Source organism: Lutjanus erythropterus, chromosome 7 (assembly GCF_056507025.1).
Source record: "Lutjanus erythropterus isolate fLutEry1 chromosome 7, fLutEry1.hap2, whole genome shotgun sequence".
NCBI lineage: Eukaryota > Metazoa > Chordata > Actinopteri > Lutjaniformes > Lutjanidae > Lutjanus > Lutjanus erythropterus.
Window position 1 is genome coordinate 11,225,668 of NC_139323.1, and position 14,345 is coordinate 11,240,012.

General features: G+C 39.1%; 1 protein-coding gene across 4 annotated transcripts in view; it reads right to left on the minus strand.

The window, feature by feature from the left end:
• palld (palladin, cytoskeletal associated protein) overlaps nt 1–5,995 on the minus strand; it is a 72,260-nt gene extending 66,265 nt beyond the window's left edge. For all 4 annotated transcript variants that reach the window (XM_084722677.1, XM_084722679.1, XM_084722678.1 and 1 more), the window contains exon 1: nt 5,018–5,995. In XM_084722677.1, the coding sequence (XP_084578803.1) occupies nt 5,018–5,994 (977 nt within the window). In that variant the 5' untranslated portion in view covers nt 5,995. The remainder of the gene's footprint in view (nt 1–5,017) is intronic.
• Between the last annotated feature and the right edge of the window lie 8,350 nt (nt 5,996–14,345).

Here is a 14,345-nt window from a genome sequence, read left to right on the forward strand (position 1 = left end):
AGTGGGACAAACAAAAAACATGTAAAATGTGAAAACGAGTCTAACCAGAGGTGATAACCTCATACTTGACTTGAAAAATCCAAAAGGACTTGGAACTCAGCTTGGACTTGAACACCAGTGACTCGTGTCTCTACTTGGACTTGGGCCTTTTGAGTCTTTTACCTGACAGCTTCCCCTGAGCTCAAAATGTCTTTTATCTAAAAATGGTGTAATTTATCAATTAATTTCCTGAATCAACTAATGTAAACACTATTCATTCTCAGAAGGTCGACAAGTCACCAGATCCACTTTATTTGAATCAATCCAACAGTATCCAATCAGGTTTCAGGAGAGAACCATGAAAAACTAATGTTATGTCACTGAGCACTAGTTGGAAAAAAATTATATTTTGTCACGTAGTCTGCAAAAAAACTACTAGGTGGGCAACAAAAAATGAATTGCAGAATACAAATGCAACAACTTCCACACTTTAAACACACTTCAACCACCTTAAAATGACCTGCAGGCCATGTCCAGTGTTCTAAAGGACAGGGTCATCATCAGAGTCGAGAAATGAAGATGCATCTGGCATTGAAATGTTAGTTATTAAAACTTTGTTGCTATAAGGATACTTTGGACATACAGTGTTTTCAAAGTCTCTCCTGTGGCAACAACTTCCAGCTTCATTCTACATTTGAACTTGCACAACGAATTGTAAGTCAAGGCTAATATTAACATAGTTTGCAAGCTAATGGAAGCTCTCTGTTGCATTATGACTAGTTTAGGACTCAAAACTCAAAGTTTAGAACTTGGGACTTGATTTGGGACTTGTCATTATGGACTTATATACAAAGACTTTAGCCTTACTTGTGACTTGGTCTCACCTCACTTGGTCTAAACACTGAGATGCACAAGAAAGATGAGACACACCTATGCACACACAGGCATCACATACAGTAAATTAAGCCCTGCCTAGCTGACCTACTGCTTTATTTTGCAGCATACTGGCAATTCAGCAAGAAGCTCAGCAGGAAAAAAGACACACATATGAATGTAAGCTGTACAGTTTGAATATAAATAGAAAAATATTAAGAAAGTTTGGGCAGAAGTTCAGCTAATATAAAATCTCAGTACAGACTCAGATGATAAACCCTTTTAGCAGCTGTACTTCCTAATATGTCACTGTGTGGATATCTTTTACACTTACAGAAGAAGCTGCTTCCAGAAGATGCCCAGTATTGTTTTGAATAATAAGTAATTTGCTGCCATCTAGTGTCCACAATCAACAACCAACACAGGAAGTGACAACACATTTTTAACAGTACACAGACAATACTGAGTGCATGTCATTGATAGAGCAAGCAAAGACAAACAAACAGTCTTTCAAACAACATAAACTGCAGCAAAAATCTGCACTTCTTTCAAAAATCCTTCCTGCCATTCTATAACAACAGCTGAATTCACTTTCACCAGCATATAGGTCATGATCTTTTTAGGGATACTTGAAAACTACACACAAATTATTAAGAAATTATAATGGGCAGAGACAAAGTACTTTTGCTTTTCCACTTCATTTCTCTCAGCTTTCCATTCATATTCTCTGTTATGCAACACCACACTGTCTGGGCTCTCCTGTTTCCCCATGGTTAAACATGCTACACACTACCTTCATATTCCCCAAGAAGGTGTGGGGAGATGAAGAGCCTGGTAACTGAAAATGCCTTGTCATTGCATTGCCTGCATTCCTGTGCCTGGCTCCTGTTGGCCTGAAGACTATTTATACAGCCACAGAAGAGGCCCCTCACAGCCTACTGGGGAGATACAGCCACTGACTTAATGTCTTCTGATTACACAAACACCTAAAAACACACTGCCTGCTCAAAACTTCAAGAAAGTGAACCTCCTTAGCTCTATCGGATCTTTCGGAGGGTCCTTTTTTCTAACCTCAGACAAGACAAGGACTGGTTGAACCCACAATGGTTTAAACTGTCAGTAAGATAGAGAGGTCTCAAATGTATGGCAGCTACCAATGTGATGGAAAAAAAAATCCTGAGTAGCTTTATCAAGATAAAGACCATGCATCTTAAAAAATAAGTTAGTATCTTGTTATTTTGAGCCAATGAGACAGGCCAAACTCACAGCCCTGAAATCATCACATTCAAATAGACTGCAACTTTAATTAGTACAGGTATGTGTCTATAGTAAACAACAAGCATGTTGACTGAGCTGTGAGATTGACATTTCTAGAAACAAGAGAGGAGTGTATTTTTAGTTTGAACTGGTGCAAATAACCAGGGGCAGGGGGCTCTATCCTCTCAAACGGTTCATCCAAGCATAAATTTGACAGCGCCTCTACTGGCACAGGTACCAATAGACAGATATGTGCTTACACAGAGTGGAAGTCCCCTCCAAACCTGAAACCAGGTGCTCTGCTTGTCAACACGAGTAACTCTCACCTCCTGGCTGCCTCCCATTTCACCCACCTTATCTGTAACGGCCAGTTCAGCGAGGCTGAATCCTGACGCTTGGTCTGGTCAACATCACTGACACTGTGGTATAAAGGTCTGTTCATATACTGTAGGTCAGTTCACTCTCAGATCATGTTCATTCAGTGAACTCTGTCTGTTATCACAGAGGTCTCAACTAATGTTACCTGACATGTTGTGTCAGATTTTTCTTTAGCAGGTAAAGCGCTGAACTTCCTAGAAAATGTTAAAAGAATGTAATTTCACTTCAATTTAAAAAAAGATTTACTTAACCTACCCTAGTGGTACTTAACCATGCAGTATTTTGAGATATCTATCTACGAGAGACAGGACACGCTGGAGTGACTATGTCACTCGGCTGGCCTGGGAACGCCTTGGGATCCTCCCGGAAGACCTGGAGGAAGTGTCCAGGGAGGTTGAAGTCTGAGCATCCCTGCTTAGACTGCTGCCCCCGTGACCCAGGCCCTGGATGAGCGGAAGAAAATGGTTGTATGGATCTATGAGAGCTCTCACAGAGGTGAATGGAATTCCACATAAACAGAGGTGGTATATCCATAAAGATATACTGTCAATTTAAAAAAACATCAATCAGAATATGAAGAAGTGGAATATGATATTCATAACTATGTTTTCATTAGTGGATAGCTACCTGAAAATAAGACTAGTTGTGTTTCTGTCATCATAGAATGAGCTGTTTATATCTAAAGAGGGAACAGGTCCTCTTTCATGGAAGCTGCCATGTTGTACCGCCGTGTTTCTACGGAAGCCCAGAGCAGACAATCCAAATAGTTAGATGGCACTATATCCTACACACCAGTCCTTTAAGTTTCATTCAACTCCGTTTTATAGACGAAATTAAACAGATATCTCAAAATATCAATACATAAAACCTAAACAATCTGCCAGGACTCAAAATGCAAAGGTGTTTATGTATGAAAACAAGTTTACTTCTGGACAAAACAGCTACTTTTCACAATAGTGGACCATCCAACAAAATGAACAACTCTATCAAGCCTATTAAAAAAAACCCAGGTCACCATCTGAGTGGGTAATGTCATAAGGGGGAAAATTTTGTACTCTTGTACTCTTGTACTGTCATTGTGCTCTAAGAAATCTCTCTCTCTAAAAAATGACTTAATGAACAATTGTTTAAAAAAGTCAGTTGAAAAGATGGGGATCATTTAATGAATCAAATAAGGGATATGCAAACAGATTGATAAAAAACATGAAGATCAATTGGTTGAAGAATGATTGAACAATTATGATTACAGTGATTAGAATAATAAAATACAAAATGCTTAATGTTTCAGTACAGCTGATTGATAATCACATTTTGCATTTGTTAATTTCTTTCTCTACTTTATTATTTCTTTTCCATTTTCTCATGATCAATCATTTTTCCTGACCCAGATAATTAGAAATACATTTGAAAGACATACACGCGGAAAGTACGTTTGAATTAGTTAAGGAGACCTTAATATTGTAAAGTTGGGCATCAGCTAAATTCATTTTCATATACATTTTAAGTGATTTCTCTCACTCTTTATGGAATAAGAAGGTATAGAGTAAAAATCAAAGAGTAATATTCATAAAATGTAGTTACTTTTAAATCAGTTTCTTCTGCACTTTAGAATTTGAAATATGTTTGTTTATTCATTCATTCATTGTTGGTAACCGCTTATCCTTGATGGGTCATGGGGGGCTGCAGCCTATCCCAGCTGACACTGGGCGAGAGGTGGGGTACACACTTGACAAGTCGCCAGTTCATCGCAGGGCTAATTTGAAATATGTGATATAGAGTAAAGCTCCACAGAAATTCAGCAAGTTATAATTTCAAATTAGCAGGTACCTGTCAAAATCCAACACCCCTCAGTAAAGCCATATGTAAAAGATATCAGGTATAGATCACATAAAAAACTGAATAAGTGAAGAGAGATTAAAATGGCTCTTACAAAAAAAATATTTTAGATATATACATTGACAGCTACACAATACCCTGGTTTGAATGGGGAAGTTGACCTTTCTCCTTTTTTGTAATTGCCTTTTCTAGTTCTTAGGTTGGGTCCTTTGAAAAACACGATGTGCCATCCTATCAGTGTGTACTGAAGACTTAAGTATTAAGATGTTTTGTATATATTCTTCTATTTGTTTACTGCTGTTTTGTCCTGATCTTGCAAGATTTTTGATGTGTGGTTTCCTCTCCTGAACATGGTCTGTCATGTGACTTTGCCTGACTGAGTTATAAAATGCTTTTTAAATCATTACCTCTTTAGTGCCTCAGATTTCTTCAACAATTCTAAACTCTGGATCCCCAAACTCAACAGCATCAACACCTTTTTTCCACACCCAAGCAGCACTCTAAGCAGACTGTTATGGACAAGAAGTCGCTAAAGTGCTCAGGAAAGTGGAAATGTGACAGCTTCAGCTCCATGGCAACTGAGCCAACGCCATCTGCTGCTGAGGAAGATCATGTGACACCATTGAGACCTCCAGAACAGCTACTTAATGGACATTGTGGTTACACTGCTTTGCTGACCACAATCGAGCCTTACCTGACGAGTGGTAGGGGGTTTCCTGTGACTCTGCATTCCAGCCGAATGGGGCTTCCCTCTGCCACCTCCTGACTCTTCAGCTTCTGGAGGAAGCAGGGAGGAGACAGCGGCCCATGTGAGGTTGGAGCTCCAGAGTGTTGGTACCTTGCAGAAGCCGCCACTCCGGGCTGAGGCTCCAGGCTCATGGCCGGCTGGCTGTTCTGTGTCTCCTCTTGCTGGCTAGGTGGCAGAGATGGTGCAGAGACGGAGCCCTGAGGGACTGGTCGCTGACTCCTTGGAGACAGATAGCCACTATCCGGGGAGGAGGAGTCCTCCTCCACCTGCTGCTCCAAGTGAGCAGAGCCTTTGAAGATGGATGACAGCTCCTCGATGAACGTGGCGGCTCGGCTGCAGAACTCAGTGGCTGAAGCTGCCCGATCGTTCAGCTCCAGGCCTCCATGGACCAGCCGGGGTTTATCCTGCTTATAAACTGGTTGGACAGGTTTGTGGCGGACAACCTTATCAGTGGAGGATGGAGCCTCAGTGAACACCTGAATGGGTTTGCTGAGGGGTGCGTTCTGGCTGGAAGAGGCTTCATTGTTATCTGAGCAGGGAGCTTTGGTGAGGTGTTGCAGGTTTGGGTTTGTGGTGAGGTTTTCAGAAGTCTGGGGGGGTGTGGGAAGGGAGGGGACATGTTGGAGAGCCTGCTCCTGGGATGTAGGGTTAGAGGGGCCTGGCTCTTCAGTTTCAGATGGGTCACCAAAGGCCTCCCAGGCCAGGTCCAAACTACGGTTAATCTCTTCTGCACTCAAGAAGGCAGTGAGATCTGCAAAGTCTCCATCTCCAGAATCCAGCTCTGTCACTGAGTCCAGGTAGAGTTCTCCATCAGAGGATGCCTCAGAAAACACACCCCCATCACCCTCCAGAGTCCTGCCTCCTGCCGGGTCCTTCAGCAGCAGAGAGATAGGGAGTGGCTGGTTCCAACTCCCGTCCTGCATCCTGAAATACGCATCAACTATCATTAACCAGCAAATACATGCATACATTTACACATTTACACTGTAGACAACACAGTTTACACATGAAGTAACTATCAGTAGAAAGGGAAATGACAAACAAGAGGAGTCAAGCTGAAAATAGACTTCACAATACTGGTTCAGTGGCTCTAACAACCATAGCTGGCAGGATGACTCAGGCCAGTGTTGTCTGGACACAGATGGTGGGTATTAGCAAAGGCCTCAACTGAGGTCATAGTGAACATGACTGGCATTTCTTACTCACTCTGTATGTGACAGAACATTTTATCCTGTTCTCTGTTCTTTGGTGTACATACCTCATGTATATTTTACTCCACATCAACAGAGATTAAGGTTGTATAACATTTATAGCTGATAAGAACATTTATTTATTTATTTTTTTTAATTATCAATTAAAGAACCAGTGTGTCAGGTTTAGTGGCATCTAGGGGTGAGGTTGCAAATTGCAAATACCTCACTCTTTCCCTCCAAAAACCATGTTTAAATGGGAACGCAGACTTGTGAGGCTCACAAGATTTGTATGCATTGTTTCTTGAACAATGTGTTCACTGAACAAAGAAATTATATTTCATAACATGACAATACTGTGGTTAAGAGCTGCTTGGGTTTTGGGACAAAATACACTTGATAAGGGTTAGGGAAAGATCATGGTTTGGGTTAAAATTAGTGCAAGATAGGTTACTAAATTATATTGGTATCAGAATACAGACCGCCCCATCTGAGTAGATTTTTGTTGTTAGACATAATTTAGTCCATCTAAATGTCAATATATTTTAACACTATTTAGTTTTGCAAGTGTTCAGTAAAATGCTAGTTGCAGTTGCACCTGTGCCGGCAGTACAATGTGTATCTATGTAAATTGATGATCACAAAAAAATCTTTAATCTTGGGGTTAAAGCAAAGATTTGGTGGATAATAATAACTTGATTTTACTTGCTTATCCAAAAAGTGATGAAATGATTCAATGCAAACCAGTGAGAATGGCACCAGTCACACAGTACTCCTTGTGATGCAGGACTTAAGATGAAATACCAAATTTTAGGAAGTCCTGGTGTAACATGGCAGCCTCCATGGAATAGGACCGGTGCCCTGTGTAGACATTAAGATCTAATTCTGAGGTAAGAGAAACACAACAGTTCTTATTTTCAAGCTGAAAATATACTAATATAATATAATATAATATAATATAATATAATATAATATAATATAATATTATATTATATTATATTCCACTTCTGCCATATTGTGCCAATAAATCTGTATAAAACCTTTACAAGAGACCTTTAATCATTTTGTTTATAGAATGGCATAAAAATGCCCATGGTGTCCAAAGTTCTTCATTTAAAGAATGATATGAACTGTAGGAAGGCTGAAATGAAATAAATTGTTGTGGGGATGGGGGGGCTTTGAAGGTATAAAATCACCTCTAAATTGTCATTGTCCACATGTTCATACCATAAATTTGTGGACTAAGGCTGTGCCATTTTGTGATGTAGTAGTGAGAGGTCCAAGAGGTCATAATCGAAAATAAATGTGCAGCATTTCACTGTGCATTTATGTCACCTGATGCATCTCTACATGATGGATTACACATTTGCAACTAGTTCCACTTTTTAACTCAGATGTTAAATATGACACGTGCACATGTAGTTTAAAATAGGTGTGTTTTCTCTGCGCCAATCTCTGGAGACTCTATATGTATAGTATGTTGTAAGGCGGAGGTGTAGATACACGCATGACGCAGTGTGACACTAAGTGCCTCATGGCGTCCTGAAGACCAGCTGTTGTTATTTTTAATCTCTTGGGCTATGTTTCACAGCAGCAGCACAAACTCACCAACCCTGAGCTTAGACAAGAGGTCCTTCAAACACACACAGGTACAACTGGACACACTCGCACAAACACTGACAGTCACTGGGCTGAAGAATTAAATGACTATGTGTCTCAGATGTACTACTGTTTGAAGAGAACAATAACAACGGCACAGCACTTATCAAATATGAATGTGGAAAATTTTAAAGGTTGAGACTGATTGACAGAATGTTAACAACTATCACTGCTGTCAAAGTTTCCACTAACTCCTTTTCTTTACAAGGTTTTATACACGTTATTATGTCAACTTAAATATTTACTGTATCTTTACATATCTAATTACATGTATTTTTACTGCATTTGCTATATTTAATACAAATGAATAGTTTAAAATTAGAAGGAATCCAAATGTCCTTAAAATAACATGAGAGAGGAGATATTGCATAAATAATATTTAAATATGAATATATGACAAATACTGAATAGAAATACTACATTTAAAATAGTTACACTGTTTCATTAAATGAATTAAGTCACACTCTTAATAAACAATCAACAAGCGAACCATGAAATAGTGTTGAAAACAGAGCAAAACTTACCTTAAAGTGGGCTATTTCTCCAAACGCTTTCTCCTGGTTTGGTGGTTCCAGGTTCGTTTTGTTTATTAAGTCAGAATGAGCCAAAAAGAGGGTTCTCTTTCCAGAAGAGCAGCCTTATTGGTCGGACAGTCAGCAGGATCTCTCAGGTTCAGGGTCCAATTGCGTACTGCCTCTGCAGTGGCCTGCTGTCCCATCTGTCCCGGTCTCTTACTGCTCACTGTGTGGGGCTATATTTGGCCCCGGCTCAGGTTTCACAGCCAGAATACTGGCAAGCAGAGAGAGTGTTATGGTAGTCCAGGGGAACAGAAGGTAGTGGTGACATTTTTACAGAATAAGTACTTTTTAATTAAACACAGAAGACCGTCCATCCTGTTATTGACACCACACACCCACAATATGCACTAATAATAAGCTAGTGCAATCATGGTTGTTCAGAGGCTCTCTATGCATTAGTTAGTCTTAAAACTGCAGGTTCAGATAATGAAGAGATATCAAACGTCCTGCTGAATACATCAGTTTCTGGCTGGCTCACTGAAGACGTCTAGTATGACAGAGTGAAGTGACAGCAGCTTGTCAGTGTTGTCACCGTGTCCAGCTGAGTTGACCCAATGACCTAAGACCACCCACTTAACTGTCTCACCTATGGGTAATTATCTTTAAATGGGTCTGGGTGTCTTTAGCAAAGTGCTTTAGTGGTTCGGTCAAGGTCAATGCTACTTAGAACAAGCAAGTTAAGATTCACATAAGTAGAGCCTGAACAATATATTGGTCAACCATTACTACTGGCCCAGTATTATCTGTCTATATTGGTATCGACATGTACGTTGTCTAATATGTGCCTATATAGAAACTTTTTTCAACAGAGCATGGTGCAGATTGTTTTTCCTTGTTTGCTTTATAGACAATATTTTATGTTGTTTGATCCCTTTTCTTAAATCAGGTTTAATATACTTGCCTCTATTTCTGTTTTTTATTCACAGTTATTCATTAGCGATGTCACAATTCTTTAAATCCTCGAGCAACGCTATGTCATATTTTTCTTCAGACGCATGCTGAACACCACAAGTAGGTGGGGTGAAGAGAAATAAAATACTGGAAGAATCAAACATTCTGCCTTTGTATTTGATTATTGAAACTGAAAGTTCATTTTGGTTGATTTGATATTGAAATTGTGACACCTGAATTACTTATAATTTAGAGTCCCTGATAAATTTGGGAGATTTTAAAAACACGCTTAGAAGTCTTAATGTTCTTACATGTACACGCTTTAACTAGGAATTGTATTAATCAATTGTAGATTTCTTATTGGCTATTTTTTTTATTATCTCTGTCTTTTCCTGTTTTGTTTCTTGTTTGTGTTTCTGCTTAGCTGCCTAATGTAATCTCGGTATCATTGAAAATGAGGGTCACCCCTCAATGTATTCCCGAGAAATAAATAAAGGTTGAATGAATGAGAAAATTACTAAAAACACTAGTGAAAGTTTACCGTTTCAGTGCCCTTATATTTGGACAATAATGTTTACTGTTAAACTGCAAAATATATGGTCTCCATTACATATCTTTGTCACAAGTGTTTAACCACTTTTGAGGGATCATTGCAAAAAATGTGTGTTTATATATATATATATTCTATAGTCTGTATTATATTCTGTATTAAGAATTTTAACATATATCTGAATTTTTTTCACTGCCCAATATCAGCATCGGTCCCAAAAATCCCATATCGGCAAGGCACAGATCTGTAGCATTTTAAACTTTCTGCCCAATTTCCATAAAGAATGATCTTATTTGGCATACCAGATGTCTCAGACTAATGAAAAAACAGCGGTTTGGAAGGATATCAGACAGTCGAGGACCATGCAGCCTCACTTGGTCTATTTCTAGGCCACTATCACATTTTGTGCTCTCAGAGCTATTCTGGTTCTTCATCAATCTACTGATTACAGTGAAGTGCCAGTGATAAGTTTGGAAGGAATTTCCACCGTAATAACTATCTACTTCACACACACACACACACACAGACACACACACACACACACACACACACACACACGCACGCACACAGCCTAATCTATAATCCTCTGAAATTCTACTCACTTGTCACCATATCCCAATTACTAATAATTGATAATGTATCATTTATAAATAACTGCATTATTCTGTGATGTATGAAAGAAGAGATAGAGGAATACTTATTATACTATTATGTGCCCATCACAAGACTATTCCTTGCATCACAGATTAAATTTACATTCAATATTTATATATAGTGTTTCTATTTTAGAGATTTATATTCTCAGATTAGACTTGTAGTACTAGCATGGCCAGGCAAAGGCTTCATCTTGACACACAACAAGTATCTTATACTTGAAAAGAACACTATATCTGATACTCTGAATTATTTTAACAGGAAAGATAACACAGGTGGTGCAGCTGAGGCTTATGTGTAATTTCAGTGATTTCAGCTGAGATGAGTTTCAGTACTTTCAAACATTTTCTAACTCACTCTCAGAACCAACAATGACTTGGTCTGAAAGTTGTTATAATGGGAATTTTCATGTTAAACTTTTATCATGACTACTTCTTTTAAAGGCGCTGTTCACTAAAAAACGGATTTCTTCCTTATCTTTCACACAATTTAATTTCCAGATAGTTTCAGTGTCACTGGCTGAGATCTGGAGATATCAAATCATCATCATACAATAAAGCTCAATGACTGAGGGACTCCAAATGCACAAAACTAGATTAGTCAAACTCAACAGAAGCATTTCTTTCCAAGCTCAAGCTTAAGTTTATAACAAATGTGTGGCACCTGGAGGTCTGTTGGATTATTTTATTATTCATTGTAAAACGTCTGCCATCCCCTCTGACTGAAACCCTCTTCACCAGACTTTCACAGTTTAACAATACTAGTTGGGGTCTCATTCCATTTAGTTTGACCTTCATGAAACAGCCACAGTTTTTAGAGCCAGGCGCCACAGATGCTCTCCACTGACTGCAAACGCCTGGCTGTTACCTGAGTCATCGATGAGCTGACAGGCTCCAATTAGCTCTTAAAGGACCAGTGTGTAATAATTACAGGAATTTATGTACATAAATGAGATATATTATATATAAGTATGTTATTTATTATTATCAATCAACGTAAACCAATAATCTATATGTTCCCGTTACTTTAGAAATAGCCATTTATAATTACATACGGTCGGGTCGATTTACGGAGATCATCATCCTGCGCCGTCTACGGCAGCGCAGAGCGGACAAACTGTCTTGGGAAGGCCATGGCGACCTTACGTAGACGCCGCAGCGTAAACACGGAAGTAGACGGGGAGGATAGACGCGGGTGATTGCTGGCAGATCATTTAGCGTTGTGAACCTTGACTGGCACAGTTTTGACAAATGGAGGATCATACATACACTGTACCAGAACAAAAAGAAGCGGACAGTGAATCCCCGTCATCCAAGAAGCAGAGACGCGAAGAAAGTAAACGCGAGCATGACAGGAAACAGCAAAAACACGAATCAACATCGGCATAGTGTTTACACGATGGAAATCGCTGATGGAGGACAAACGTTTTCACAGTGACGCCGAGGTTGCCTGTTTTCTGCCGGACAGGTAATTCATCTAACACACATAATTGTAGTTTGTTGTGAGATAGCTTTCGCTCGCCATTTTGTCCGCTGACGGCCACCGTACTCTTGGTGAGAGAGGCGGTGTCCTCTTAGTTGCAATCTAAGGTTTGAACGCTAGATGCCACTGGAAATCACACACTTTTCCTTTAATTCTGGTTTTCCACTAATATTCAGAATATGGAAATATTGAATTTGATGCAGGTCATGTAAATGGCATATTCTGGTTGGATACTCTGATTAAGGCATGTGGGATATGCTGGTATTGTTCTGGAGCATTCTTTACATTTGTTCAGAATAATTAAGTGGGTGCAGCGAACAAGATGGCCGCCACCTAGAAATCTTCTTCAAAAGAGCCTGAACAGCACATCTTGAAACCCCAGTCTGTTTTGAAATCTTTACCTGGGAGAGACCTTGCAGATGCAGTATAACCACCTTGTGTCTTGTTGCGGTGCTCAGTCTTGTCATGGTGTCTGACCTGTGACATCAAACTGTCTTCCACAACCTCACCTTGGTAGCAGAGTTTAGCTGCTCCGCACCCAGTTTTAAAGGTGGGCCGAGCCCCTCTCGGGAGGTGGGTGTGGCTTGAATCAGCTGGGCCCACACACCGAACAGTTATGTGGATATGGCCGGTGTCAGATGCCCTTCAGTTCAACCGTTTGTTTTTGATCCAGAATCTGACCCAGACGGAGAGGCTCCTGCAGAAGCTGAAACACTGCGGAGGCAGCAGGACGTTTCTGAATGGTAAGTCAACAACTTTGTGTGTCTTGACACTTTACAGGTAGTCGGGGTGTGTGTTGTTACAGCGCTAAAATGTAGCTCGATAGCTAATGCTAACTGTAACTCACTCCGCTTGTTCATTATTGAGGGAACTTTTGGCCAATAAGTGACATTATAATTTGTGAATATAGTTAACTGTCATGCCTCCGGTGAGACACATTAGTACTCTGAGGACAAAGGACCGCTACTGGTGTTTATGTCACAATTAGTAAGATATTTTGATGATTGCTGGCAGTAAATTATCTTCTTGTTTTGCAAAATTCTTAGCAGAGATGCCTATCAAGACAGGGTCCTTTAAGTAACCAGGTTTTTGTTGTTGTTGTTGTTGTTTTTTTTTTTTTTTTACATAATACTGAAGTTGTTTTGGTATACAGAAAATTTGTCAGTCTGTCAGCGTCATCATTTATTATCATTTTATCATCAGTTTTCAGAAGTTGAGGCTGTGTGCAGTGTTAAGTAAACTACACTGTGCTGTCTCAGCCTACCTGTTACAAAGGTCCAATGTTATGTATTTGAAAGTTTAGCAAAGTTTACTGCTCATCCACCACAGCTTGTCTAATGTGTCAGATTTTGAATTTCATAAATTTTATATTTTGTTGAAATGTTTACATTTTTCTATATTTTTGGACAGGTGCACATATGGAAACTGTGCAACAATGCCTACAGAAAATGAAAATATGTGCTGCAAGGAGATACCACAGGTAATATTTTTTAGCTAAACTAATTCATTACATACTCATTACTAATTTCTGTATGACACCTTAGAATAGACTCTTGATGTGATGTAAAATATTTTTAAATTAATATTTTGTGTCAAATTATTTATTTTGGAGAGTCACTGCACTGAGAGTCATTCACTAATATACAGTGAGCAGGTCAATATTGTGAAATAACCCTCTTCTGGATGAATTAAAACCTCTCTGTTTTGTGTTGAGGTCCTGCATTATCCTGTTAGGGTTTATTTCACAAGGCTGACATGCTCACTATATATTATCCCATACTAGTCTGACTAGGCTATTTCTTATATTTACTCATTACATTTGTCAGATACCATGATCCCTAATTTTGTATCTTACATTAGGTTACAAGACGGATGCAGGAGGTTGAGGAAGATTTATAATGTATGGTTGACCATCCTGGATTGGACCCTGTCTGCCTCAATGTGTTCTCCCTGCAGAACACTTTCAACATTTACCGAGCTGACTATGGTCCTCTACAGCTCAGAGGAATATTACAGTGGGTGCTTTTTTAAAATCCTAATAATTTCAATCTGTGTGTTTACGTGTAACCATATTGTAACCATTGTATTTATGAAAATAAATATTAAAGATTCTATGCAGTTTGCTTCACAGTAATTCAGGGTTCATAACATTACAGTGATCACAAAAACACCATGAATAAACAAACATATTTGCATATTTAACATGACTTCACAGGGGACTTTTTACAAATAAAGTAAAGCATTTATTGATTATCATATATATATCACAA